The following is a 26,625-nucleotide window of genomic DNA, read 5'->3' on the forward strand; positions in this document are numbered from 1 at the left end:
AATCCCACTGCTGCCCAATATGTTTTCCTCAATACCATGATGCAACGTTACCTACTGCGACCATGAGGATTTAAAGCTACGTCAAACATTGATGTGTAACACCCATGCCATCTCCTGGCCGAGATGGAGTCTTCATCACCAGTTCACTAACTGATGATGAGCTACCTTTGAGTCAGTGAATGGGACCAACATTTCATGGGAATTAAGCCGGAGTCTTGGTCTCGGGTGAGCTGAATCTTCCCTTTGAAGGAAGATGAACGCTTGCAGGTTTTGGGAGGAGGGGTTCAGCGGAGTCAACAGCTTCACCTTCACTGCCCTGTGGTGAACTTGTAAATGTTATCACAGGACCATTAATTAGTTGCAAACTAGCTATCCTGTCTTTGGGTGTTAAGCACAAAAATGTCTGTCTGGGGATTTTCTCTATACCCGTCTGATCCTCTGTTATGCAAGAACATGCGAGTGCTGCTCTGCATGGATGGTGAAATATGTATTGTGAAACAATGGGAGTCTAGTGGGAGAGGTCAGTTGTGTTACGAATGAAGCTACAGGTTGTGACATAATCTGAGCTTCATCTGAGAGTCAGTGGCCCCTCCCAACCACATGACTTATCCATCCCTGCAATAAACAGTGACAGACATCCTATACCAAGCTGTGTACTATAAACATTGAGGGGGGATTAAAGTGTTCATTTCACTATTCTATGTACATGTACTATGTACGTTGGTAGAAGTCCACACAAGAATGAAGTGTTTTCTGGGTATTTGCCTTGATCTAACATAAGGTACTCACAAACAAGCTTTTGTAAGGTACAAAGAATCACTTAAATCAAATTGTCTGCAGGGTTATTGAGTTACTTGCAAAAGTAGAGCATCATGAGGCTAAGTGATGCTTCTGGTGGTTTCCCTAGACATGTGCCAAAAATCACAGCAGAAAGCAGCTTATAGCCTATTCAATACCAAATAAATTCAAACGTCTCCTTTACATTCATATTCACTCTGTTCAAGACGAAACATCACAAATATGGGCTAGAGCTTAAAAGGCACAAGCGTGCATTGTTAGTGTGTAAGCCATAGCATGTTAGAATCAAACAGAATAAAAGGTACATCAGTATTTATGATTACTGCACGCAGGGCAGGCATAGAGCGAGCAAGGGCATTTGATTTTTTTTTTTTTGCCTAGACTCAAGGTTGCCTCTATATGCAAAGTGGGAGGGCAAACACATACAGTATCTCCAGGTGGGCTGGCTGTTGATTGCAGAATGGGTGGGACATATGAGCCCGAGGCAGAACTATCCTCGTTCTACAGAATGAGTAAGACAGGAGGGAAAGGTTACAGACTGTGAGTCGACCTGAAGTGGTTGAGAGGACATACATGTTAGGAGGCATGTTCGCCCGGGCACTGCAGCCATCTGTGCACCTCTCACTGGGAGAGGGGGGGGGGGGGGGGTTGCGGGTTGGGGTTAACGGTAGAGGTACCTGGTTGGTGTAGGATCCATAGTTGCGTGGTTCCGTGGGTGTCGTCCGATTGGGTGGGGTTTGAGCGGGCGGAGGTGCATTGGGCACTGTGGCCTCGTAAGGAGGGGGTGGCTGCTACAAATGCAAAATGCAAATTAAAAGATAAATATTTAGATAAATATATTGACACAATGCTGTATGTTTTAGCAACTGTTACTGTTCATACTTGTTGTGAAGTATGTCATTTGCTTTTTCCATTACATTTTGGATTTTGTGTCCCTATGCAACAGGTTAATAATTACTTTCAGGAAACTGACTGCACACACAAATGTTTAAAACATAATCAAGTTAACCAGCCAGACACTGAATAAAATGCTCTCCGAGTGCAATGCACTGCAAGCAACAACCAAAAGGACGTCAACACACAGACCATCTCATGATATGGTCTTGGTTAGGCCCCAGATGGCAGGAATGCAATATTCATGTCATGCATGCCTGTTGAGTTGTGCATTCTCACCAGCCCCCTCTATTCACTCTTGGCCCTCAGAAACCAACTCACACATGAGCAAAAGATTCTAAAAAGCTTTCGGGCCTCTCACCACTGTCTTGTTGTCAAAAGGGTTGTACAGGTCCAGAGTGGCATAACCCGTGGTGCTGCTGTGTTGGGTAACAGACGGGTCCTGTTCCAACACACAAGGAAAACAAGGCGTTTAATATATTATGAATGAGTCGGCAGAGAACGAGACACAACAGTAGCTTTTTGAGCCCATATTATTGCTACCACAATCATTGCAATGACTAAGTATCAGCAGATCCTTCCTGATTGCTTAAAATACATCCTCTCAAGTTGTTGTCGTTGTTACTGCGCCAGCAATATGATACAACGCAATAACCGAACTCTAACGTTACTGAACCATTACGTTCTTCATAATATCAGGTTCGCATTCAGTCATCAATTAATCATATGAAACTAGCATAACAAATCACATTAGAGTTACCTGGAATGGATTCTGATCTTCGGCATTCGGCTCAGGAAAACTGGTGTACTTTGACATGATTCCTTATCGTTGGTTTTGACAACTACAAAGATGTCTTTAGTATGTCGGCTAGCGAGCTAGCTTGAATCTGAAAGCTACTACCCTTCCAAAACCCCTGAGAATGTGGATGTCTGTGGAGATTAATCAATGATACCGCTTAGCAGGATGTTTAGTTAGCATTAACGTTCGAATCGCTTATAACTGTATCTGAACGGATTTGTTGGTATTGGTTGTTGTGTGATTACTCCACTCGATCAAGCACTAAAACTAAACGACAGCTGTTAGCACTATGGCTAAAGGCTAGCTAAATAGCTAAAAGACAGCTAAGCTAGCGTACGTACGTTACCGTTAAATGAAATTAGCTATCGCTACGTTGCTCGCTAGCTGGCAAGCCACGTAGCCAACCTTGTCTTCATTTACTCTCATGTATAGTGTCTGGTGATTTTGAGTCCTCCAGGCTGCATTGCGTCGTCTTCGAAAGGTTCGCTTAATTGTGGCCTGCCCTTTGAATTCCAATTTCCTTGCAGTAACGAAAGCGGTGAAATTTTTCGTGAGAAGGCAGGATTCAGGAAGTCAAGTCATGTGACTGCGGCGAGAGGACAAGCTGAAGCACGTGTGCACTTAGGGGGAGGGGGCGTGTCTGTTGCCCGTCTGTGTCCTGGTGCTTGTGTCTGTAGCTGGGTCTGTAGCCTACCGACGACTCTACATTTCTTAAATGCATTGACATCTATTACCGTGTGTATTACTGTGATACGAATTAGACAAAATATTTCTAGTGACAGAATTATAGCCTATTCGTATGTGACCCTATTGCTACTACTAGCCTACGCAGTTTCATTGCGAAGGGCTACCAAAAGAGAAAATGGAGGGGGTTAATGTAGCAAAATCAGACCAATGATATCATCTAAAATATATGGCCGTCCGTTTTTATTTTCAACCACAAGGCGTCGCTGTGGGTTCATAAACGCCAAAGCCGTCGCGGTTGTGACAAACGCCACCTCGGTCGACTTTGGCCAGTTACGCATGTCAACTACAGCCATCCTTACACCAGAAGACTTTGACAAGATTTGTGAAAGATTCTTTAAAAATTGTAGTCTTTTGAGTAAAGCTACTCAAATGTACCTTAAAGTTCCCCTGAAAGCATACCAAAAATATATTAAGGGGCCCTTCATTTGTAAAACAGGCCCTTCATTTTAGTGTGAAACCCCTTACGGATTGGGGATTCCTTTTATTTGTTGTGATTAAGGTGGTAATTAAGGACAATTTAAGTATATCTTAGTTTTATTTCAAGTTGATAATTCAGGTGTTCCTTGATTAAGGGGGAAATTGAGGGGAATTTGAAAAAGTAAGGGGTAAATTCAGGGTTTTCTCCTTAATTGACCTTAATATGCACATTTCTACCTAAAGCTTCATTTTAGAAGGGTTTTAAGGGGTGAAATTAAGGGGTTCAGTTATAGTGTGATAGTAAGTTGGATGGTGGTACTATAGACTATGCCTACAATTATTCTTGGTACTAAGTTCATATTTTGTACATTTTGACACTACATTAATGTTGGTATTATTCACTAAATGCAAGTTGCCACATCAGGTGGTATCAAAATGTATGAGAGCAGTGCACTAGCCATACCCTGACTCTACAGCCACTGTCTCTGCAAACATCGAGTTTCCAAGTGAATTTAACCGTAATCCTGTCTGAGTGAGTCAGCATATTAGCACAACATGCCATTTGTTTGGATTTGAGCATTTCTGTTTGATCCATGTGTTGATTCACACTTCCCCCTCTATCCTCAGTCTTTTCTTTACAGTAAACTGTCAACCCCCCACTGTGCCCCATAGTCATGTGGGTTCACATGGGTGATGGAGGGGCAGTCATATGATCATAACACGCCCACACACGATTTAGATGTGATTGTGATACTTCCACATATCTATTGACATACTGAAGCGTTATAAGTTGGTCGCAGTTTGCCTGAGATGTAGCTGAAAGTGTGTGTGTGTGTGTGTGTGTGTGTGTGTGTGTGTGTGTGTGTGTGTGTGTGAGTGTATGTATGTGTGTGTGTGAGTGTGTGTGTGTGAGTGTGTGTGTGAGAGTGTGTGTGTGTGTGTGTGTGTGTGTGGGTGTGTGTGTGTGTGTGGGTGTGTGTGTGTGGGTGTGTGGGTGTGTGTGTGTGTGCGGGTGTGTGTGTGTGTGTGAGTGTGTGTGTGTGTGTGTATGTGTGTGTGTGAGTGTGTGTGTGTGTGTGTGTGTGTGTCATTGCCTTTTACATGTGTCTGTGAGTCTTTCCACATCCACCCACTACTGGACTTGGGTGCCTCCAAGTCCTAAAACCACAGCATTCCGTGGCCAATCAAGCGATACATGACCCAATGACATCATTGCCTATGGAATGGGCTGAGATAATGGCTGGGGGATGTTGGGAGAGGGAAACGGGTGAGGGAGACTCCGGATGAATGAATGAGAGGAGAGGGAGTGAACTATTAAATGTATGCACGGTGTATTAAATTAATGCAACATTGAAAATGAGTAGAATCAAAAGAGGATAAAAGTATGTGTCACAGAGAGAGAGAGAGAGAGAGAGAGAGAGAGTTAGTTAGTTAGTTAGTTAGTTTATTTGTCCTTACATAGGAAATTTGTTTTCACATACCATACAAGCCTCACAGACATGAAATACATCTGTACAATACAAGAGAGAGAGAGAGAGAGAGAGAGAGTGGAACGTGGAAAGCATGTGAGTAATTAAATAAAGAGAGAAGGAGAAAGGAGAGGAGGGAGAGAGAGAGTGAGAGATAAAGAGAGAAAGAAAGCACACCAGAAGTCATAAGCACTGCGGTTTGCTCAGAGGGAGATCTGGTGGTGAGAGAGGCCCTGCACTCGATCAGGCCGCAGCTTCCTCGTACGCATCTGAAACAATGTTCTGACTCCTTCAGTCCCTCCCACCGCGGCTGCTGCTGCCACCACCACAACCACCCTCTCTGGGAATCGGCCCAGCGTGTACTTTGTTCATGATGGAGCCTTCCATGACACATAGGTCTTCAGAACCCTTTGTTTGCCAGTGTTTTTTTTTTTTTATCAAAGAGAGGAGCTGGAATATAGAGCACTCCTCAGGTAGAGAGCACAGAAAACATAGTTTTGTAAATCTTGAGTAGGTCTTCCACATGCTCACTGAGAGAGTTTAGACAGCGACAACAGTCTCAAACTTAGACACACTCTCTCCCCCGCTCTCTGCATGCACTCTGGCAGAGTACATTTATGTGACCAAATACACATGCGCGCGCACACACACACACACACACTTCGTGCAGAGTTTTCAAACTTAAGAAGGACAGAGGAGACTGTGAGAGCTGACATTGTCTGCAAAGGTGCCTGGAAAAGAGATCACTGGCATGAGACATAGGACAGGAAATAGAATATTTTCTGTGGATCTGCTGAGAAAGAGAGCGAGAGAGCGAGAGAGTATGTCTGTGTGTATGTGAGTGTGTGTGTGTGTGTGTCGTCAAAAGCACCAGAGTTCAGTCAGTTTTACAGTTGCTGGTGGGTGGATAGACACATTAGGCATGCCTTTGTTGCTTTACCTCTCAGACACTGCTCCATCTTTCCAATACTTCTGCATTATGGCTCTGACCCAAATTTGTATGCAAGTGCGAGACGGCAGAACATTGTCACTGACCACAGAACACCAGGCAGTAACTTGTATTCACTAAGGAATGGGGCCAGGTTTTCAGATCTCATAACGAGTCACAGCTGCAAGGAAGACAAAGAAGAGAAGGAGAGAGAGAGAAAGAGAGAGAGAGAGAGAGAGAGAACGAGGAGGACCCAAAATGTGAACTGACTTTTTTCCTTCCTCCCCATAGCCCTTGTCTCATTCCTTCACTCACTCTTTCCTTACCACTCCCTCATGATCCCCCCCCCACCCCACCCCCCCCACACCCCCGCTCACTTGCCAAAAATCATACTCTTGAACTCCTCACGGAATCCAGAAAATATGGATTTCATTTTCTGCAACTGAGTGAGAACTGAGAGACGGGATGGTGTCTCGAAACGAACGCATGGGAGAGAGGAGAGAGAAAGGCAAGGGGAAATGAAAAGGGTGGAAGCTGATTACACAAAAGATACAGAGAGAGGGAGGAGGGAAAGGGTGTTGATAGGCCAGAAGGGAGCATGATGAAGGGCAATATGTGTTGATAAGGAAATATGGAATTATATAGTGCGAGGGGGGACACAGAGAAAACAGGGAAGTGAAAATTACAGGGGTAGAGATTGACAAAGATAGGAAGGGAGGAGAGACTTATCAACTTTCTGTCTAATGCGTGCAGCTACTTCAGTGGTGCAGAGGCTGAGAAAATAACTCATCTTTTTTTTTTCACCTGCTTTAGACAAAAACGTCCTGGTTTTGGTTTATTGGTATAAATGCATTCTCACACAAACATTCGGAATAAATACAAGCTTTTGGTTTGGGAAAAAAAGACATACTTGCATGCAAATAGAAAATGAAATGCACATAACCATACATAAATGACAAACAAAACAAAACAAATTATGCAAGAAAGACACTCATCCCATACAAACACTTAATATATTGATAAACCAATATCTGACAGACTGATGAAGTTGATTATGCACTATAGACAGAGTAAAAGGTGTCAAAAAGTGGCTCTTCATTCTCTTTCGTACACCCTGGTGCATACAACATCCTCAGCAGTCATCGTCTGCAATACAGGAACATACACATGTTTAGATTATACTGCAGCATTTTAATAGAAATCTATTTACATCCTGTACATTTCTGGTTTGTAGGACAATACTACACAGAAAAAGAAGAGGGAAATCTGTGGAATTGTTAAATAAAGTTCCCTGTCAATGACACACTTCCTGTACTCTCCAAATATACTGTTGACCTATTCACTCTCCACAGTCAGTCAATGTTAACATAATCTTATCCAACTGACAATCAGACGATGGATGTTCAGTATTGTGAAAAGAATCCAGTGAAGACAACTGGATTCTTTTCACAATACTGAACATCCATCGTCTGATTGTCAGTTGGAAATGATTGGCAGGTTTAAGCGGTCTCACCAGGATTAATTCTCCATCGTTGGTCAGTTCTCGTGTCCAGCCCGTCTTGGGTCCATCACCCTTCTGGAGAGTCTGCTCACAGACGATCTTGCTGTCAGTCTCCCAGCGCGGGAGACTCTGAACAAAAGACAGCCAAGCAATGGAGAGAGCGAGCAATAAAGAAAAGAAACTAAAGTGTTAACACACATGGTTAAAAAAAGAGTGAGATTGATTAATGGCTGTTTAGATGACAACTAACTGAACAGGAAGACATGGAAATAGCCACATGTTTTCCACTTGTGTTTATAGAAAATTCATTTTGATTAATTCTGTGGTTTAACTGTCACAAATACTGCAATAAAAACAATCTCATCACTATTCAACACAGCAGTTATGATTGGAGCTCAATTAGCTTCATCCTTCCTTTCACCCTTATGAGAATTTGGTTCCATTTGAAAACAGCTTGAAAGATGATTAATGAGACCATGATTACATAACCTTAAAGGTATGATCAGTGATTGCACAGGAAGTCACATTTATTTTGATCATATTTAAATTTATTAGCAGACGCTTTTGTCCAAAACAACGTACATTATATTTTAACCAATAGGACCAAACAAAACACACCAGAAGGGTAGCTCACCGCTCCCTTGAGTATAACCAACTCCACCCAGGGTTTTTGTTTTTGCTGCAGGCTGCCCCTACTTTGTTTGTTTCCAGCTTTCGGAGCCTGGGCTGCCTAGCTATAGCAGTCGTGAGAAGATGATTGCTGTGACAAAAATGCAATGGGCTTGAAATCACGTATGATCACTGACTGCCCCTTTAAAGGTGCTCTAAGCTATGTTTGTAACGTCACTTCTGTTGACGTTCAAACAAACCATACAGCTAATGAGCCCTTTCCTCCCCTTCCCTCCTGTGCAACTGAAAGTCTCCTAAATGCGCATCTTGTCTGTGATTGGCTGGAACAGTTTGTTATGTTTCATAGTCCAGGGGGGTATTCCAAATACGTGGTTTAGTGCTAAACCGGGGTACGTTAACTCAGAGTAAGTGGTAAGTGGAATTGCTGGCACATGAGAGCATGAAACCATCAAAACTAAAATTTCACATGAAAACCACACACCCCTGTCAGAGACAAACCTGTTGAGTAGCCTTTGAAAGGAGGCATCAGGAGTTCACAAGACTTCACATATGTAATGCCAAACATCAGCATGTTCCAAACAAATAAGACTACAGGCACTTTGCATGTCTTAGCATGTAGCTTACCATATCTGTTGTGCTAAAAAATATATGGGTCGCGACTTGATGAACATGGGAAATTTTGGGTCCCAAAGCCAGACCAGTTAAGAACTACTGTTCTAGAGCAATGGATATGAAAGGAAAATAGAAAAGTGATCTTAATCACTTATTTACAAACTGTTTGGAGCTCTGCTATCCCCTAATGGTATAGATATCCACAAGTAGCGACAAAATCTACATTGAGACACACTCATTCATATGGTTCTACGCCAGGAGTCTGTAACAGGTAGCTTAGGAACTACCAGTACCCCCCACCTGTAGTGCTCTAAAAGGTTCAAGGAAACAGAGATGGTAAAGGAGTGGAAAGGAGCCTTAAAACGCATACGAAGCTTATTCAGCTGTTTTGGGTGTGTAAATACTACTACTAAAACATTGGGAGCTCTTGGATGGAAAATGTTGGAGGCCACTGTTCTACACAAACGCATGACAACACTGATTGACCAATTCAGAGAGGCTGATACCGTGCATGGTCGTCCATCCACGGTGGTCTCGTTGAAGGACTGTCCCACAGTGAAGGAGATGTGGGTGGTGCGGACACTGGTAGATGTCTGAATGGACAAAGTCTCGCCCTGCTGTGAGATCTCCACTGCTGGGCGAGATGCCGCCGCCACAGCGATTTTTCGAAGGAACACGTTTACTCCTGCGAATACACACACACACACAGGCAAATTATGCATACTTTTGGTACACTGTATGTTCTGTAACCAAAGATGGATGGATGTCATTGTGTGTGGGCCTCCTTGACCTCACTGAAAGAATGCTTGTGGTTTGCTGACTTTAATAAGGAGGGCCCTCTAGTGATTACAGTGGAATGTGGCTTGCAGAATGGACTAAGGTAATTTGGAAACTGATATCCCAAACACCTTCCTCTAGGTGATTGGGGGAGATTTCTCCAAAGACAAACAAATACCAGCCCCCAACCCAACGGTCTACAGAATGAATGCCGGCCGCCACCAGGGTTTCAACACAGCCTTCTCCAGAGCAAACAGCGCGCCCCTTGCAGCGATTTCATTGGGGCCAGTGTAGCCTAAGCACCGAGGGCATGGAGGCTCCATTACAGGGGAACATAATCTCAATCTCATGAGGTCTTCATTAAGACCCCTTTTCCGAACCCATTAGTCATTAGCTGGTGCCCCTGGCCGGCCGGCGACCTGCACTCTCAAATGAATCACAGCCTTTTCTGAATTAAGAAGAAGCTTGAAAAATAGGTTTAACACGTTTAGTCATACCTTATTACTCCTATACCGTCAACACTGATTGAGAGAACGTTTCCTTTGGACTAACCTTTAACTTTTTTCAATTTTTTTTTTGTGGGCTATTTGCAGTTCGAACTCATCACACCCAAAAGCAACAGCAGACGCACACAAACATGCGCATTCGGGGCAACTGCAAATCAAACCTCTTGTCATGGCTACATAGGCAATTTGTTTTAATTAGTGAGATTCTATATTTCGACATGGCTATTGGATACGTATTTGTTTAAGACAGTGATATAATTGAAATAGCCTAATGCCCCGTGAATAGGAGTGATTCCCAGTCATCCCACGAATTTAAAGTCTGTCACTAATCTGTATCCAAATAATCTATGCGACAATAGCATACATGCGTGCACATGCCAATGATATGCCGCGAATGTGATACCAAGAGATTAGTAAATAAAAGATAGTTATTTGTCAGAACATCTCACTTACCTAGAGCTTTTAAGAGGTCCTCGAAGTTTTCGGAGCTTTTCATTTTCCATGTTCCAGAGAAGTCAGCGATTTTACTTTCCATGCTTGCAGTAGTGTGCAATTAACAACAGATAGGCTACTTGATAAATAATTTGACAAATCTGACAAATGTATTTAAATATATAGTCAATTGCAGGCTATAATAAATGGTTCTCTGTAGCGCCGTTGTAGCAGCGTCCTCCTTTTGTGGCTGGGACGCGCACCGTTACGCCTGAATCCTCCAGCCCTCTTCTCGTTAGCTCAGTTCGAACAACTTGTTCCTATTGGTCCTAACGTGTGACCATGGGTTTCAGGCGCCGGGCAGCGCGACAGCCAATTAGCCCCTTTAATAGCACGCCCATCGCAATTTACATGAGTCATGAGATGCGCTACAACATGGTCCACTCCCCTCCCCTCCCCCTCTCATCCCCAAATAAAACATGTTTTTACAAAATCTTTGCGAGATTCGATTTCATTATTATGCTGCAAAGCATGCAGCATAATTCAGATATGTTATTATGCCTAGATGCTAAACTCTTTAAAAATAGGCCGACTAAATAAAGAAAACTGAGATATCACATCAAATAGTCATTGTGAATGATGATTGATGAGTTTTCTTGGGTATGTTGAGCTTTGCACACATGTTCTGCCATTTAGCTCTGCAGAGCTTCTCTAACTCTGTCAGGTCGCATGTGGACTGTTGGTGGACAGCCATCTCCAAACTCTCCACAGATGTTCAGTAGGGTTCAAGTCAGGGTGCTGCAGTTAGGCAACTGCATTGTTTGTGTGCGCCAATTGGTCAGTTCTTGGAAGGTGAACCTTTGGTCCAGTCTGGTGTCATGAGCAATGGCCTGGTCAAAGTTTTCCTTAAGATGCCACTGTACTTTTGTCCGTTCAGATATCCCATGATGCTGACATCACCATGTATTTTCAGGTGTATTTTCTTTGTCACCACTCTCCAAGGCCATTCTACTGTGACTGAATTTGCTCAGGTTTGCACATAATATTTTGTACAAATGTGCCATAATATATGACAACATGATCATCAGGTGATCAGCAGATGTAAATTAGCCTAAGGCTAACTCTGGTATAATGCATAAAATGGCAACATTTATGTAAAAAAAAATGCATGGTCCCTAAAGAGTAAAATTAATAAATAAAAAAACGTACAGTATATATATACTGTATATTTATTTATTTAGATCTGTGGTAATGCCCTGGTGTCTGTAAAAAAACTGTTCTCTGACATTTCACATCTTGTTTTTCCTGACAGTCAACTTTGTGAAGACATGCTGAAACCATTAAGAGTCTAATTGCTTTCTTCTCGGGAACTAGTGAAAGACTTTGAGAATTGCTTCTTTTCAAGGAAACAACACAACTGTCTGCATCATCACTGTTTCGGAAGACTGGAGTCAGTTTGGCCATTGTGAAACAAACCATTAACTTATGAGTTGAAAATTGTCAGCATGCTCCCTCAACTAAACTCTGAACTGTTTCATGGGGTAAAACAATCAAATTCTTAAAGCTTTTAGTGTTCTCATGTTTCTTTCATTTAATTTATTTGTGGCCATTTCCCATCATAAAAGAACAACACATGCAAATACAGAACAGATGGGCTTGGTTGTCTGGGTTTTAATCTTGTTTTCTGGGTAAAACTATCAAAAGTTTAAATAAAATGCTGAACTCATAAATAGAAGAGGTACATAAAATTGACATTTTATGGAAAAGTTAAAAGTGAAATATACTGAAAGCGTCCTTTCTTTCATTCTAACAATGTCTGTATTACAGTGATAACATGTTGATGCATGTCTGTGTTTATGTGTACTAAACAGATCTCCATTGTTCGAAACTTTATCTACCATAGAGTCTGTATCTCAAGTTCTCCACCCCTTTCTCTCTTTCTCCCTCTCTCTCTCTCTTCCTTCATTTTCTTCTCTCTTTCTTGCAATTACACGACTCACACATGTACACACACACACACAGCAACGACAAACACAGAGAGAGAGAGTCTTGTAAAAATGTAAAAGGCCTTTTTGACATGTTTCCATAATGTGGCAACAAGAAAGAATTTGAGATCAGGTAAAACAGCTTAAATACCCATGATGACATGCAGTGATTACAAATCTGGCAGAACACAAAATGCCATAAATATCTGAATGTTGTGTTCCTTTTCATACCATGTGACTATGTGGATGAGTAAATTTATAAAGACACGCTTATAAACAGACTTTTATAAACATCTCTTTGTTTTTTTTAAACAACTTTGCCTGATTTGCCTGTCTTCCTTTGCGACAAAACCACTAGCTTGCATGAAACAGAATCGTTGTGTTTTAAAGGTGCTCAGTCCACACCTCTATACCTTCCAGCCCCTTTCACATTCATGCTTCTCTGGCCAGTCCTTTCTCTCTCTGAGGGGGCTGGCGCATTCCTGAGGTGAGGAAGCAGAGTGATGGAGCAGAAAAAAAGTGAAATGTTTGCAATTGAATGACTGACCATAAAAGGGCCATCTTTTCAAAAGGCAGGCAGAGAGGGTGAAAAAGGTGACGGTGGTCAGTGAGTGAGAGGGCAGAGGATCAAAGGTAATGGTGCGAAGAAGTGCTTTAGTGGAAGAGAGACAGAGGACAGGGGTGAAAAATGACACTGCAGACCTTCTCATTCTGAAAAGCTCAGGGGTAATTACCTTTTCCTTTTTTTCATTCTGTCTGTGCTCCTGAATCGTCCCCACCCCCCCCCCCCCCCCCCCCCCCCCCCACACACACACACACACACACATACCCACCAGAGACCTTTCAACATGTCTGGATGGGAAGTGATACCCCTGGAAATGTGGCATGGAAACACACACACACACTCACAGGCACATTTTTTCATTCTTGGCTTCTTGGCTGGATGGCAGAGTTCAGCCAGGTCAGTGAAGTTACTCAGAATTAGAATGCGATCAAAATAATGAGCTGAAATGGTTGAGGTCTGACCTCCTTCATCTTCCACAAAGAATCACATTTTAAATCGCTAAGGAAAGAAAAACAAGGGGAAAGAGAAAGAGGAAAATGCATAAAGACCAATTCAGGAATGTGGCATGATGATGACCTGGGTCTTTCCAAGGAGGCTTCTCATTTTACAAAACTACATGAAACTGAGCAGACAGTGTGAGAGGGTCTCCTTTCATTTATCAAGCATTTTCTTATCTAGACCATTATTTCTCACAGTCCAGGCCAGAGAAGCCTATATAAAGGTATTTGTCCATGAATTAGACAGAGAAATTCTTCTCTTTCATCTTCCACTTTCTCTTTCTCTTCCACCGCTCCTCATATTGCATACAAACATGATTCTGATGGAAAAGCCTTGCATTTCCTTTCCTTTGTCTTTTGTCTTTTGTCCTCATGATTTAAAGTAAGATGACTTGAACGCCTCCTCCAAATGAATAAGCAAAAAGGCTAAAAAAAAATAATAAAAAAAGGCCATCTAAAACATTTCTCATAATGTCGTCTACACATTATGTTGGGGTAGACCTAAGTATGATGAAACTGAAATGATAATTTTCAAATAGATGTTTCAGACCACTTATTTCTAGGTCTCTATTGTCATATTTTGAGAAAAATCCGTATAGGCCTACGGGCTCCGTTTCCGTTACTTTATCTTTAGCGCCACCCAGTGTTTCGAACACCACCTTCGCGGAACAATTGTGTCTCTTGCGTCCATGTTACCACCCGGAGGAGATGTGGAAGGACACAGGCCAATATGGCTAGACATCTTCGCTTTGTTGCTCGAACTGTAATGGTTCAGGATGGAAACGTTGACGCTGCATGCAAAGCTTTAAATCGGTAAATGTTATAGATTTTGTGTACCTTTTGAATACGTTTCTGGTGTTGATATACCAATCGTAATCTCCATCATGTAGCAGCTAATGCTAACGTCAGAAATGACTCATTTAGCTTGCTAACGTTATGCTAGCTAATTCAATGTCATTCTCTGGTCATGCCAAATTCTTGCAATGTAATGTTACATGATGCTTACCAAACTAACATCTGGAGGATACGCATTAAATAGTTTAAGTATGTGTCGTTGTTACAGTAGTAATCGCCAATGTTATCATCAGCGATGATAATTATTTTAACGTGAACGTGCTGTGTAACGTGGTTTAAAACAGCCATCTGTCACAGGCTTTATCAACGCGTGTTTATTTATTTGGACCTGTAAATTCAAATACTGAAACCTGAATAAAATGAATAGATATGCTGTCTCCATCGTAGAAAAGAACACTGTCGTTAAAATTAGAAATTGTCATTTCTAAATGTCCACATTATAGACAGCGCTCCCCTAACAGCCTTGCATAGTTTGGAGCTGTGCTTTGGGGCATTAGGCGAGTTTCCCCTCCCGGACCTGGAACTTGGTTTTACGGGGCCGGGTACGTTTGTAAGAGGATATTGCTTCCACCACTTGTATGGGCGTGGCGTAGGGAAATTACATTATTTCTTCCTTTTGCAATATCAATCTCCTCACCAGCACTAAGGCACTCTCAGAGCAGATTATTTCTTTCATCAAGTTTGACAGAAGCATTTGGTCTGGGTCTCAGGAATTTCCTTTTTTTATAATCTGACCTTAGATGAACACCTTTCCCCAGTCTTTGTTCATTTGTCCATCATAATCTGTTCTTTTTGTCAATGGCCAGTCTGAGATATGGCTTTCTCTTTACAACTCTGCCTTAGCCTGGGAATATCCATACTAACCTTTGGCAATTTTGGGATTTGCTCTGCAGGTCCGTCTGGCCAAGAGGCCATTGAAGCCCATTTCAAATGGCCCTAAAACACGGGCAAGCAAATACAATCGCTATTCCAGCATGGAAGTGTATTTCTTTCTAATCGAGTAAACAACTGCATTTAAAACCTTTGTTTACAACAGGGTTTCCCAAACTGTGGTACGGGTACACATGAGCTTCCACTAGGGGGTACGCGAAATGAAAAGGACAATGTCGGAAAATTGTCAAAAAATAATTTTTGAATATCCTAAGACCTTTGTTCTTTGTGTTTCATTTTAAACATAAACATAATACCTGGAATGCGTCAATAGAATGTGGTACGTTTTTATCTGTCGGATGGTGGGGGTATGTGAGCCGAGTCAGGATGTAGGTGGTGGTATGCAGGGAAAAAAAGTTTGGGAACCGTTGGTTTACAAGATTGCGGCACATCTGAAACGATTTGGTAAGAGTTTAATACACTGATTTAAGTTTAATTACACTGCTAGTTAGACCCCTGCTGGAAGTCGTAAGTCAACAAACCTTTGCCAGACCCACTCTCAATCTCAATTGAAAAGGATCTGGTGTCAACGCTCTGCCTGGCTAGCTTGGGTGAACACAGACAAATGTGTTCGCCAATTGAGATTTGAGAAGTGGTCTGGTGTTAGCAGGCCAGTATCCTGAAGTCAATTCTTCTGTTGACATTGACACTGGTGTTTTGCAGGAAGGTTACTATTTAATGAAGTTGCCAATTGAGGACCTGCGAGCTGTCTGTTTCTTAAATTAGACTTTCTAATGTATTTGACTTCTTGCTGAGTTGCCTCCCTCTCCCCTGTCTATTCTGGTTGACCAGAACAACTTTATCGCTCTTCTGTGAAGGCAGCGGTACCAAACCTTCTATGAGATCTTGAACTTCCTGGTAGCCTAATTTCTCTCATGAATAGCCTTCATCCCTCAGAAAATAGATTGACGAGTTCGTAAGAGTTTGTGGCCATTTTGATCGCACAATTGTTGATGCTGCGGTTATTCAACTCATTTAAAGCAGCTAACACAATGTGCCATTGGAACACAGGATGGATAATTGCTGATAATAGACCCCTGTACGCTTGTGTAGACCCAGATATTGCATTAAAATCTATCCATGTCCTGTTACAATGGTCATGTACAACAATAATGGCAAATACATTGTACTTCTCATTTATTTGGTGTAATTTGATTAGACTTTTCCCTCGAAAAACAAGAACATTTCTGAGTGATTCCAAACTTTTGACCATAAGTTCAAGTACTTTTGAATACCAACTGTGTTGTTAGGTAGGTGATAGGGCTGACATTAATCAATCTTTAATCAAAACTGCAATTTTAACCATTTTTCCAACTTCTTTTATTTATGATCTATTCACGTTGTCCTCCCTGTGTGAGATAGTCACACACCCACCAATCAGAAGTGCTGTGCTCCTCATGTGTTAGACATCCTCACCATTGAGGAGTGGCCCAGTTTAGAGAGACATTTTTAAACAATTTGTATATTTTCATTCTCATACTTGGATCAGTGGATCAGTAGATCAGTTAATATATTTTAGTGTTCTCTTTGGTAATTGGTGTTTCATCACATAAGACAAAAGTACATTAAATCAAGGCATGCATGTGTGAAAGTGTTTCAATTTATTTTCGCCATATTTTCTTTCATGATATGCAGCGCTTTGATCTTGTAGTAGTGGTGGCCAATTTCTACAGAAAAAATATTGTTTATTTTTACAAACAGCAGTCTGTGATCTTAGATCATAGTATACTGTTTGTTTTTGTCCAGCCGCAAAAGTTTGATATAGGATGGAACAGAAGTTCTTACAGTTCTTACTTCTTTAAGGTTTTATTTCTTTCTCTCCGACATTGTTACATCTTTCTTTTTCAGGGTGTTGTCTGTGGATGGCATTCTGGAGACAGTGAAGCGGAAGAGGTACTACGAGAAGCCTTGTCGCCAGCGACAACGGGAAAACTACGAGAACTGCAGGAGGATATACCATGCAGAGATGGCCCGAAGAATCTCCTTTCTATCTAAGGCCAACCGTCCAGACCCCTGGCTTGGCTGTTGAGAAGGGAGAGGATTGATGGTCGTCTTTTTTTTTTTTTACTGAAGGCGAAGGACTTGTGCTGGTAAACCGCAACTTCCCATATGGCTTCTTCGGATGTCCTTTCAAGACTGTGTTTGTTTGGATGAATTTGTGGCTTTGCTATGTAGTGAGGCGCAAACAGCGTCCTTCTTATGTTGAGAAGGAGACCAATCGCTATCTCAAACTTTATTACACAAACTTTATTACACTTTTTAACACACAAATGCTCAAATAAAAATAATACTCATCAATTAAATACTTATCAAAAGTTGTATTGTGTTCCTATTTGTGATTGTGGTAGTCATATCACTTTCAGTGTGGTTTGGATAATTAGCTGAATATGGCATGCTTGTCATTTTCTTCTTTTTTTTTTTTTTTTTTTGGGCTTTATGCCTTTAATGATAGGACAGTGGAGACTGACAGGAAGCGAATGGGAGAGAGAGCAGGGGTGGGATCCGGAAAAGACCACGGGGCGGGAATCGAACCCGGGTCGCCGGCGTACGGTGCAGGTGCCCCAGCCAGTTGTGCCACAGCTGGGGCCATGCTTGTCATTTTCATCACACCTCAGACCACATAGTCATTTGGCTAACTGTTCCATCTTACCACATAAAGATGGTAAACTAATGAGTGGTATGAACGAGTGGTCTTGTGAAGGGCAGGTAAATAAGCCTCTGTTGTTTCCACTAGTCACTCCTAATATGCACCATGTAGTTAAGTGGTACAGGCCGGAAGACGCAGTGAAAATGTAAACATTTCCAATATTAATGCCCAAACGTGGCCTCTGAGATAAGGTATTTTTGAGCGAGTCAAAATTATACACAACAAGTTAATTTTGTTATTTAGTTAGACTTAGTTTTGGGACCTAAATATTAAGTAGGCAATTTTTGAGCAAAATCGGTGCAGCGACCATTTTCCTGGAATTTTTCTGATTTGACAGGGAATGACCCATTGAATGGGAATGCCCTACCTGTAAACAAAAACAAATAGTTTTGATGGTTTTTATAGGGTCAGGGCCTGTTTTAAATATTCCTGTTTTCTTGCAATATGTCATTCAAGTAAATGTATTTTTCGATATCTATAATGAATAACCTACAGCTGGGTGTGAAAATGTGCCATACTCCACAGAGTACTTTGAACTGTATAACTGTATCGTTGTTGCATTTATCCCAGAACGAGGGAAAACCTTTGAACTAAATTACTGTGGCGATCTGAATGCATGCAGGACAGTATGTCTCGCTATCAGGTCAGTAGGAGAAACTGCCCCCCCTGCTAGGCCCATTTGGTCTGAGTCAGGGGCAGTGAAATGCAATAGGTCTGGGAAAGGTTAATTGAGCACACCTATTCCAATCTTCTCGGATGGGGCGTATTTCCTGTGGTTAGGTACACTGACTGTCGGAATAGGGACCTCGTGTGGACTGAGGCATATTGATCGCTTAGCATCCTGCTCCCCCTTGTCTGAAGACATCACTGGGGGGGGCATATGACCTATATTTCAGTGGATGGCTATGTTGGTGCGGTGACCGTGTGAAGCAGGAACCAGTGGTGTGAGAGGAAGTCAGAATGGTTGACCAGGAAACGCATCAATGCATCCCAACAGGGGTCTGATGGGAACAGGGTTAAGCTTGATCCCACAGACAGAGACCAGAGGCACCTCTGCTGTGAGGAATGACCTGAATTGCAATTCATGCTTAAAGGAGAATTCCGGCGATTTTTTACATAGATCTCTGTTTTTCAAGGTCAACGAGTACTGTCGGTACAAAAAATTAAAGCATTTGGTTACCTACTTAGCACCAGTTGCTGCAGCCAACCGCTAGAGTTGCCAGGCAGCTACAGTGCTACACTCTAGGGCATGAACATGGGGGATCAGAAACATGCCCTCAGAGTGTAGCACTGTATCTGCCTGGCAGCTCTAGCTGTTGGCTACAGCAACTCAAGATAGGTAGAACCAATTGTTTTCAGATTTTTCCCCCCATACCGCTAGTACTCGGCGACCTTGAGAAACGGAGATGTGAGAAATTGCTGGAATTCTCCTTTAACATGAGGTTGCTGTCTAGGTAGTCAAAATTCAGTCAAAAAACAGTCAGAGACTCACTCAGGTCACTCACTAGTTGTATTTTTCCAATTCCAATATATAAACAACACAACTCTGAAACCCGAAACATTCTTGCATCTTAAGACAGCTTTTACATTTAGGACAATTTAGGACATTTTTTTACATTTATTCATGGTGGACATGTTTATCCAAAGCGACTAACAGCAATGGAATATTTAAGCATAACATTTACTACAACTACAGCAATATAATAACATTTAAGCTATTACCATAAGCATTTGAACATTTCAACTTTACAGAGGTATAGCTACAGCATTAGAATAACGTTTAAACTACAGTGCAGGAGACTATAGCTAGAAATTACCACTGCATCTGCCAATAGACTAGTACTAGAGGATAGGAGTGTATTAAGTACTTGTCAGAGGAGAAGTTGTAGAAGAGTAGAGAAGGAAGAAAGGGGAGGGAGGGGGGAAGAGTGGTAAGTGCGTATTAGGTGTGTGAGGTTGTCATAAGCGCTAGGAGAGAAGGTATTCTAGAGTTGTGTCTTCAAAGCATGGACAGATTATCATGAACACGGGCCTGGGCACAAAATCGGAATGCCCCCCCCCCCCCCCTCCCCGCATGCATGCATGCACGCATGCACGCACTCAGGCTATTAGTAGCCTACAAACCCACTCTCGCGAAGAGCACACCGTTTACAGCGCATACATAGAAACCCTCAATCTAACAGACTGCAGATATGGTTTGGTGCTATTTGTTTTCTCTGTCTTCCAGCTTTTTTTTGTAAGGGTTGGCAGATCGTTCCACCATCGGGGAACCAACAGATAAAATAAAAAGTATCGTCCTGGGTGGACATAATCGAGATATTTGCATTGACTGAATTATTATTCATGACCCTTCTCTTCTATTACATTTATTTACGCCATATATACTTTACTATAGTAGATTGTTTTGGTTAATGTTAGGGTAATGTTTATTGATATCATGTAGCCTAAGTCGCGTTGGACAAAAACCTCTGATAAGACCTATTTTCACAGGATATAATCACATCACAATATCAATCATTTATATAATCTGTCATCTTTTTATGTAGGCTTACTGTATCCCGATCTAACCAGAGTGACGTTCTAACCAATGGCGGTACTTCTTAGTGTCCCACATAGCAGTGGCCAACCCCATCGTTGGCCTTGCAGGAGAACAACACACAACATGTTCTTCTTAAACGTGTCAGTCTGTACACTTCCTCACCAACCCCGCCGTCGCTGCTGTTTTCCCGCACGAGCGCCACGTGCCACAGGCTATGCTCGCAAAGTCGTACATAGAGACCAATCACAGCTTGAGACGCCTCTGACTGGTCACGCAGGAAGCCAATCGAATACAGCCACAACAAACATCAGCCAATTACAGCGAAGTGTGTGTAGGTCGCAGCTTAGCACGTGTGTCTATGCACATGGACTACCTCGCTGTAAAGTAACGTTCACTGGTAGGAAGAATCAGTGACAGGAGAAAAAAGAACAGGAGGCTGTTAGTAGACTGATGGTCAGACACCGGTGAACTTCTCTGCAAGACACCAGTGATTTACAAACTTAACATAGCTCGAAGAACACTGGACTGTGAAGTCTATTAAATTTAAATAGAAGACCTAGGCTACTACTCAATCAACTAAATAGTTTGGACTATAAGCAGACGGTTTACGTTGTTCCTGGCCAAAGGTAAGGAATGTGTTGTATTGTATTGTATTGTATTGTATTTTGTATTGTATTGTATTGTATTGTATTGTATTGATGGAGTTTGTAACGAAGTGAAATGGCATCACAGTGAATCAATTTCCGCATGTGTTTAACAACATGCGTGCCTTGAAATGTTGGCACGTGAATGTTTTTGCTCAGGCATAGTATGCCTCCCTTTGTTCTGTCAACCCTAGGTTATCCCGATTTTTTGAAAAAGAGATATGAATTAAAGTTTGGTTGATTACTGGTTACTTGGAAGCGTAAGCGTAACTCGCAGGCAAAGAGTTTATTATACACTTTGTGGAGTGTAAAGAATAAACTACATGGGCATATAAACGGACCGTGGATAATGGTGTTGAAATTACGTAACTCGTTAATTGATATAAGATAATAAGATAACATATATAAGATAATTATGCCTACAGATAGGCTAACCTATTCACCAACAGCTATTAATATGTGTTCTTTTTTTATCAACTTAAATAAAGCTAGAATGTCTGACAAATTGGATTGAATAAAAAGACACAAAAACAAGCGGTCTTCGTTCCAGCAAATGAGCGTGCGCTAGATACGCATGAATCCATGTCCACCAATCACGTTTAGAGATATGTTGAGGCAAGGTGCTGTCGCGCGTGAGGTCGACACTGCTACCCATGCTTAGAAAATTATACTTTATCTGTTATCATTTTCTAAGTATGGATTTGCTTGTTAGAAAAGAATGGGGAGGGTTTTCGGTGGGAAAGGTCAATAACTTTGGTTATTCTGCGAGTAGTTTTTCCATGTGACAGCGTGAGTCAAACGTGAGAGGCTTGGCTGCTTTGTTTTTGCGGTGAAACGTCACCTCGCCACCTCTTCAACACACGTGCATCTTTGCCTTTCCATTTGATCACATCTCCTTCTCCGTGTTTTCTCTTTGTCAGAAATGTATTCATTCTGAATTTCGTTTTGTTCTTTTTTGGACTCTCTGTCTTTAGACTCTTCCAGTTTTTTTTTTTCTTTTTTTTTTTTTTTCTCCAACTCTGCACAAGCCACAACCACTAATTATCCTCTTCTTTTCTGTCTCCCTCCCTCCCACCAGTAATGCAGTCATTGGGCAGCGCCACTAAGTGGTCTTCACACGAGTCCCTTTCCTCCACTCCAAGTTTCCCCTACAGTGAGAGCGACCAGACGGAAGATGAGGGTGACGTCTTTTCTGAGGGAGAGGGGGAGGGAGGCCGGGCCTCACTAGAACGATTCTCCCTGGTGGCTGCCAGCCTGCCTATCCACCTCCGCCCTGTAGGGTACCAAAGGGATCAGCGGGGGACCCTGGAGGGGCAGTTGGGTGGGGCAGGCCGCAATGGGCAATCCCCCTCCCCTGCCACACCACCCACTGAGGGGGACTTGGCCTTTGCTCGAAAGGTGAGAGTGTGGAATGAAATAATACAGTTTTATAATAAACTTTTTTTTCTTTACACAATACAGATTTTGCCTCAACATAAAGACAACAAAAAAATGTACTTTGTACTTTTACATTTGGAAGTGGCTTCTCGTTTCTGGCAGTTGTTTACATTTAAAAACTCAACAGTTTTCAGCAGTTGAGAGCTTGAAAAATAAATGAGTACAGAGATAGAGAAGCAGTCCAAGGCAAATAGGGGGAAACTGATTTGATGAGGTAGCAGTTCAGGATCCAGTTGTACAGAATAATGTGTGTGGGTGTATGTATGTATGTGTATGTACCTGTGTGTACATGGGTAGGCTTCACAGTGTACTTTTCTCCCCACCCCATAACTACTGCCTATTAACCATTCTTGTCATGTCATTGTTTTCCAGTGTTCCGAGCTCCAAGGATACCTCAGACCACTTCTGCACCTGCTTAATGGACTGAAGACGGGCAGATTTGACAAAGGTATAATCCACATTTCTGGTGATGACTTAATAGGTCCTGTTTGGCTAATGGTGGTGAGCAAGAGCTGGTATGTGTACCCTGCTGTCTGAGGCTTAGTGACAGCACCTAATCACCATACTGTTACCAATTATAGATTTGTTTGATTGGCAGGTCTCAACACGTTCCAGCAAAGCGTAGCCATGGATAGGCTGCAAAGGATTGTGGGAATGTTGCAGAAACCTCATTTGGGGTATGTATTTTACAGACTGTGTTAAATCATATTCAGTTTATTTGGAATCTCCTAAAGATTCTTTGTCGGATTTTAAGTATTTTAAAGGGAAGGACCCATTTGGCTATGTGTGTAAATTCAACCAAAACATACATTGTAATAGATAGTAGCCCTATAATACATGTTAAAGTAATCACTCAGTATCTGGATGGGTGACACTAAACAACTTTTACCGAGTTTTATTGTCCCGTAAAGTAAATTGTTCAGTCTCTTTCCTATTCCTCTTGGCGTGCCTTTTTTCCTCAACCTCCCCGTCTTCTTGTTTGTCATGTAGAGAGAAATATCTGCGCTCGCTTCTGCAGATAGAGATGATGCTGAAGATGTGGTTCCCTCAGGTGCGCTTGCAACACTGCGTGCCCTCTGACCGCCATAGAACCACCCCTCGTCATATGCCCCACTGGCACCAGGACCAGCTGCACATCCCAGTCAAAGTGAGTAGCGCCTGTCTCCCACATCACATGGGTGCGATTTAGAATGGACGTTCTAAAGAATATTTGGGTCCATAGTGTAAAACATGGAATTTTAGAACCTTACATGGCTGATAAACACATTCTTTTAAGTCCTATGAAGCCTGACATCTGTTCAGAATGATGAGTGTTCTTGGTTAGTTGTACTGAAATGCGTGTGGTCTCTATCTCGGCTCACAGAAACGCAAAAGGAGTTGGTCAGACTCGGACTCGTCCAGCTCGATCTCTCCACTCTACAAACAGGTCGAGAACCCCCAGTGTGGACAGGGCATTGGGTCTGCTGAAAACACGCCCCCAAGGGAGGAGTCAGAGTCAACAACATTGCAACATGGCACTGATCTGTGTGTCTCCTCTGAAGTGTCCCCCCACAACGCCAAGCAGAGAGGAGGTCTGCTTCCTCTGGTCATCGCACCTCCTTCTGTGGAGAGCTACACTGATACCCAGGACAGCTGCATCTCCTCCACTACTCCCATTTCCCAAAAGCTACACCTGCCTCCCCATGATAAACCCCTCCCACCAGGCAACAGTAGCCAATGGGGTGCTGTTGGGGGCGGGGAAGTAGGAGGGGCTAAGGGTAAAGGCACTGATGAGTGTAATCAGTATTCAGAGGAGGCCGGCCTTACAAACAATTTGTATTGTAGTTTGTCTGGTAAATCCACAAACACGTAGCAATGAGATGCCAGTTTATTGGTCTTCGGATATGATTGTGCGCTACCATGTTGCCATTTGAAGGTTATTTGGATTTCAGACATTGGATAGCAATTTTTTTTTTTTTTTTTTGTCGGATATGGATGTTGAAAACATTTTACTTGATGTCTTATTCATCAATGTTTTTATTTTTTGCTTTAAGCATATGGTAAATTCCGATGGCCTTCAGAATTCTTCTCCTGGAGCTCAAAGAGGCACTTCATCCAATATATTCTACTTGAAGATGATATGCCGAAAATGCCTCAGTGATAATGAAGTAGTGTACAGCTTATGCAGTGCATTCTCAGAAACAGAAGCTAGCTCTACTGCCAGTGCGAATGGCTACAGCTACTGCTACTGCACCTGATAAGCGTCACTTGAATCAGAGGTGTACCACTGGAATCACACTGAGCTCAGAGAAACTGTAACTTTTTTTACTAAACACTTACTGAAGAAAGGAAACAATCGGCAATCTTCAACAAAGGTTCAAATGAGTTTATCAGTCTTCTACCAAAAAGTTGACAAACTTGATACATTTTCTCATTAAAACATATGATGGTTTGCAGGCTCATAGCATTCAACACTATACACCAAGTACTTCCCAATACAATCAAACACAGCCTAAACGGTGATGTGAACCATCTTGTAAGAACAAGCACATCATAGTCACACAAATGTCAGTCCATCAAAAAAAAGAAACAACTGGCAAGTAGTCTGACAATTTAAAAAAAAAAAAAAAAAAAAAAAACTGCCGTTGGCTCTCTGACCCTTACAACTTGAATGGTGAACAACCACTAAGACTAGAAAGAGCAAAAGAAGAAATGTGATTATCTGTGATAAACATGTGGTTAAACCATATAGTGGTGGGCATTTTATTTTTCCAAGGGGTCATTACTTGAAGAAACTGGATTATTAGCAGCCTTAAGGTCATCCCTAAAACCCCAGGGATGCTACGGGAACATCCAATGAGACTCTTGACAACTTGATGTGTATTTATTTTGTATTTTGACGAGTTGCACATGCTGTCTGCGCATTGTGATATTTTTCTTTTTCCTGTGTTGTGTTCTTTTTTTTTTAAGTAAGGAAAAGAGAATGAAGTGTCATTGCCAAACGCTACTTGCACATGAGTTTCAAAAGGCGTTAAAAATATGTGGCCATTTTTTTTTTTTGAAAGAAAAATACGAAATGTTCTTGTATGTCCCTTGTATTTCGTTTTTTTTTTTTTGTTTATATTTTCCATTGGTCATCATCACATCTGTAATAAAACAATTTTTATGGGTTTATTTGGTACAGTCCCCCATGCACACAGTAAGAGTGCATGTTCTGTATGAGTGTGCACATTGACTCCAAACATGACTGGGATCTCTTTATCAGGCATAAACACACAGTACAGATTGACTGACAACTTTGTCCTGCAAGATAGGAGAAAAAGATAGGGGGGGGGGGACTATGACCTATACACAACCTCAGAGATGGTCCAGGTGTTTATAAATTTGCACACATTTGTCAGATCTGATCTCAGACATTCAGTAACTGTCTTTGTTAATTTGTCCTATTCTGTGCTGTGTGTCGGTGTCATCAATGTATATATGAAATGACTGGAAACAGCGGGGTGCAAATTCTAAATACAACTGAAATCTCAGTCTGACACTTAGGAGTTGTAGAAGGAGTGCATGAGAAAGTAATTGTGTTTGCAGTGAACGTGGGAAACCCCAGTAGGAATCTGCCGCTATCAGCTTTACATCGGTTTTGTTACTCCAAGACTTGATTGCAACCCGGCATTGAATTGTCAGTGCTATGCTCTTCTTATTTACCCTAGCACCATATATTTTCATATTTTGTTCTCTTCTGGGATATTTTGCAATGGTTGTTGAAAAATGATTAACCAGTCACAGCATTTTGATAAATAAAACATGAATGTGTTACTCAAATCTCAGCGGAGTTTTTACAATACTACAAGTGTGCATTCATCATCATGTTACAAGGGATTGACTTCATAAATAGGGATGCAACAATACACTCAACTCATGATTTGGTGGGATGAACAATTTTCAGTTCACGGTTTTCTTTAACAGAATAAGTTGCAGACAAATTATGACTGAAAAAAATCCTTTATTTATATAAACTTAGAGGAACACAAGGTCTG

At 41.9% G+C, this 26,625-nt stretch overlaps 4 protein-coding genes across 4 annotated transcripts in view; 2 read left to right on the top strand and 2 right to left on the bottom strand.

The window, feature by feature from the left end:
- The window catches only part of scamp3 (secretory carrier membrane protein 3), a 9,002-nt gene extending 5,905 nt beyond the window's left edge, over positions 1–3,097 (bottom strand). Inside the window, exons 1-4 of the mRNA XM_042077476.1 lie at positions 2,453–3,097; positions 2,054–2,134; positions 1,476–1,589; positions 1,112–1,299 (exon numbers count right to left, since the gene is read on the bottom strand). Of these exons, the coding sequence (XP_041933410.1) occupies positions 1,112–1,299; positions 1,476–1,589; positions 2,054–2,134; positions 2,453–2,509 (440 nt within the window). The 5' untranslated portion in view covers positions 2,510–3,097. The remainder of the gene's footprint in view (positions 1–1,111; positions 1,300–1,475; positions 1,590–2,053; positions 2,135–2,452) is intronic.
- Positions 3,098–6,878: 3,781 nt separating this feature from the next.
- On the bottom strand, positions 6,879–10,844 carry crabp2b (cellular retinoic acid binding protein 2, b). Its single transcript, XM_042076641.1, has 4 exons — positions 10,532–10,844; positions 9,302–9,480; positions 7,566–7,682; positions 6,879–7,198 (listed from the first exon to the last, which is right to left on the bottom strand). Exons 1-4 carry the CDS (start codon positions 10,611–10,613, stop codon positions 7,148–7,150), a joined length of 429 nt encoding a protein of 142 aa, XP_041932575.1. The 5' UTR covers positions 10,614–10,844; the 3' UTR covers positions 6,879–7,147.
- A 3,380-nt stretch (positions 10,845–14,224) lies between these two features.
- mrps21 (mitochondrial ribosomal protein S21) lies at positions 14,225–17,645 on the top strand. The gene is made up of 2 exons (XM_042076642.1): positions 14,225–14,370; positions 17,191–17,645. The coding sequence occupies exons 1-2, from the start codon at positions 14,288–14,290 to the stop codon at positions 17,369–17,371; spliced, it is 264 nt and encodes an 87-aa protein (XP_041932576.1). The 5' UTR covers positions 14,225–14,287; the 3' UTR covers positions 17,372–17,645.
- Positions 17,646–20,893: 3,248 nt separating this feature from the next.
- Positions 20,894–26,404, top strand: ciarta (circadian associated repressor of transcription a). The gene is made up of 6 exons (XM_042076638.1): positions 20,894–21,154; positions 22,251–22,570; positions 22,982–23,057; positions 23,208–23,286; positions 23,600–23,756; positions 23,973–26,404. Exons 2-6 carry the CDS (start codon positions 22,253–22,255, stop codon positions 24,459–24,461), a joined length of 1,119 nt encoding a protein of 372 aa, XP_041932572.1. The 5' UTR covers positions 20,894–21,154; positions 22,251–22,252; the 3' UTR covers positions 24,462–26,404.
- The last annotated feature ends 221 nt before the right edge of the window (positions 26,405–26,625 follow it).

This window comes from Alosa sapidissima, chromosome 21 (genome assembly GCF_018492685.1).
Source record: "Alosa sapidissima isolate fAloSap1 chromosome 21, fAloSap1.pri, whole genome shotgun sequence".
Taxonomy (NCBI): domain Eukaryota; kingdom Metazoa; phylum Chordata; class Actinopteri; order Clupeiformes; family Clupeidae; genus Alosa; species Alosa sapidissima.

Excerpts from the sequence above, each read along its gene's own strand:
- ciarta (XM_042076638.1), top strand. The coding sequence starts at position 22,253 with ATGCAGTCATTGGGCAGCGCCACTAAGTGGTCTTCACACGAGTCCCTT. Across the intron at positions 23,287-23,599 it reads TTGCAGAAACCTCATTTGGG|AGAGAAATATCTGCGCTCGC; the intron begins GTATGTATTTTA and ends TTTGTCATGTAG. Across the intron at positions 23,757-23,972 it reads AGCTGCACATCCCAGTCAAA|AAACGCAAAAGGAGTTGGTC; the intron begins GTGAGTAGCGCC and ends CTCGGCTCACAG.
- mrps21 (XM_042076642.1), top strand. The coding sequence starts at position 14,288 with ATGGCTAGACATCTTCGCTTTGTTGCTCGAACTGTAATGGTTCAGGAT. Across the intron at positions 14,371-17,190 it reads GCATGCAAAGCTTTAAATCG|GGTGTTGTCTGTGGATGGCA; the intron begins GTAAATGTTATA and ends TTTCTTTTTCAG.
- crabp2b (XM_042076641.1), bottom strand. The coding sequence starts at position 10,613 with ATGGAAAGTAAAATCGCTGACTTCTCTGGAACATGGAAAATGAAAAGC. Across the intron at positions 9,481-10,531 it reads GGACCTCTTAAAAGCTCTAG|GAGTAAACGTGTTCCTTCGA; the intron begins GTAAGTGAGATG and ends GTGTATTCGCAG. Across the intron at positions 7,683-9,301 it reads TGGATGGACGACCATGCACG|AGTCTCCCGCGCTGGGAGAC; the intron begins GTATCAGCCTCT and ends TCTTTTGTTCAG.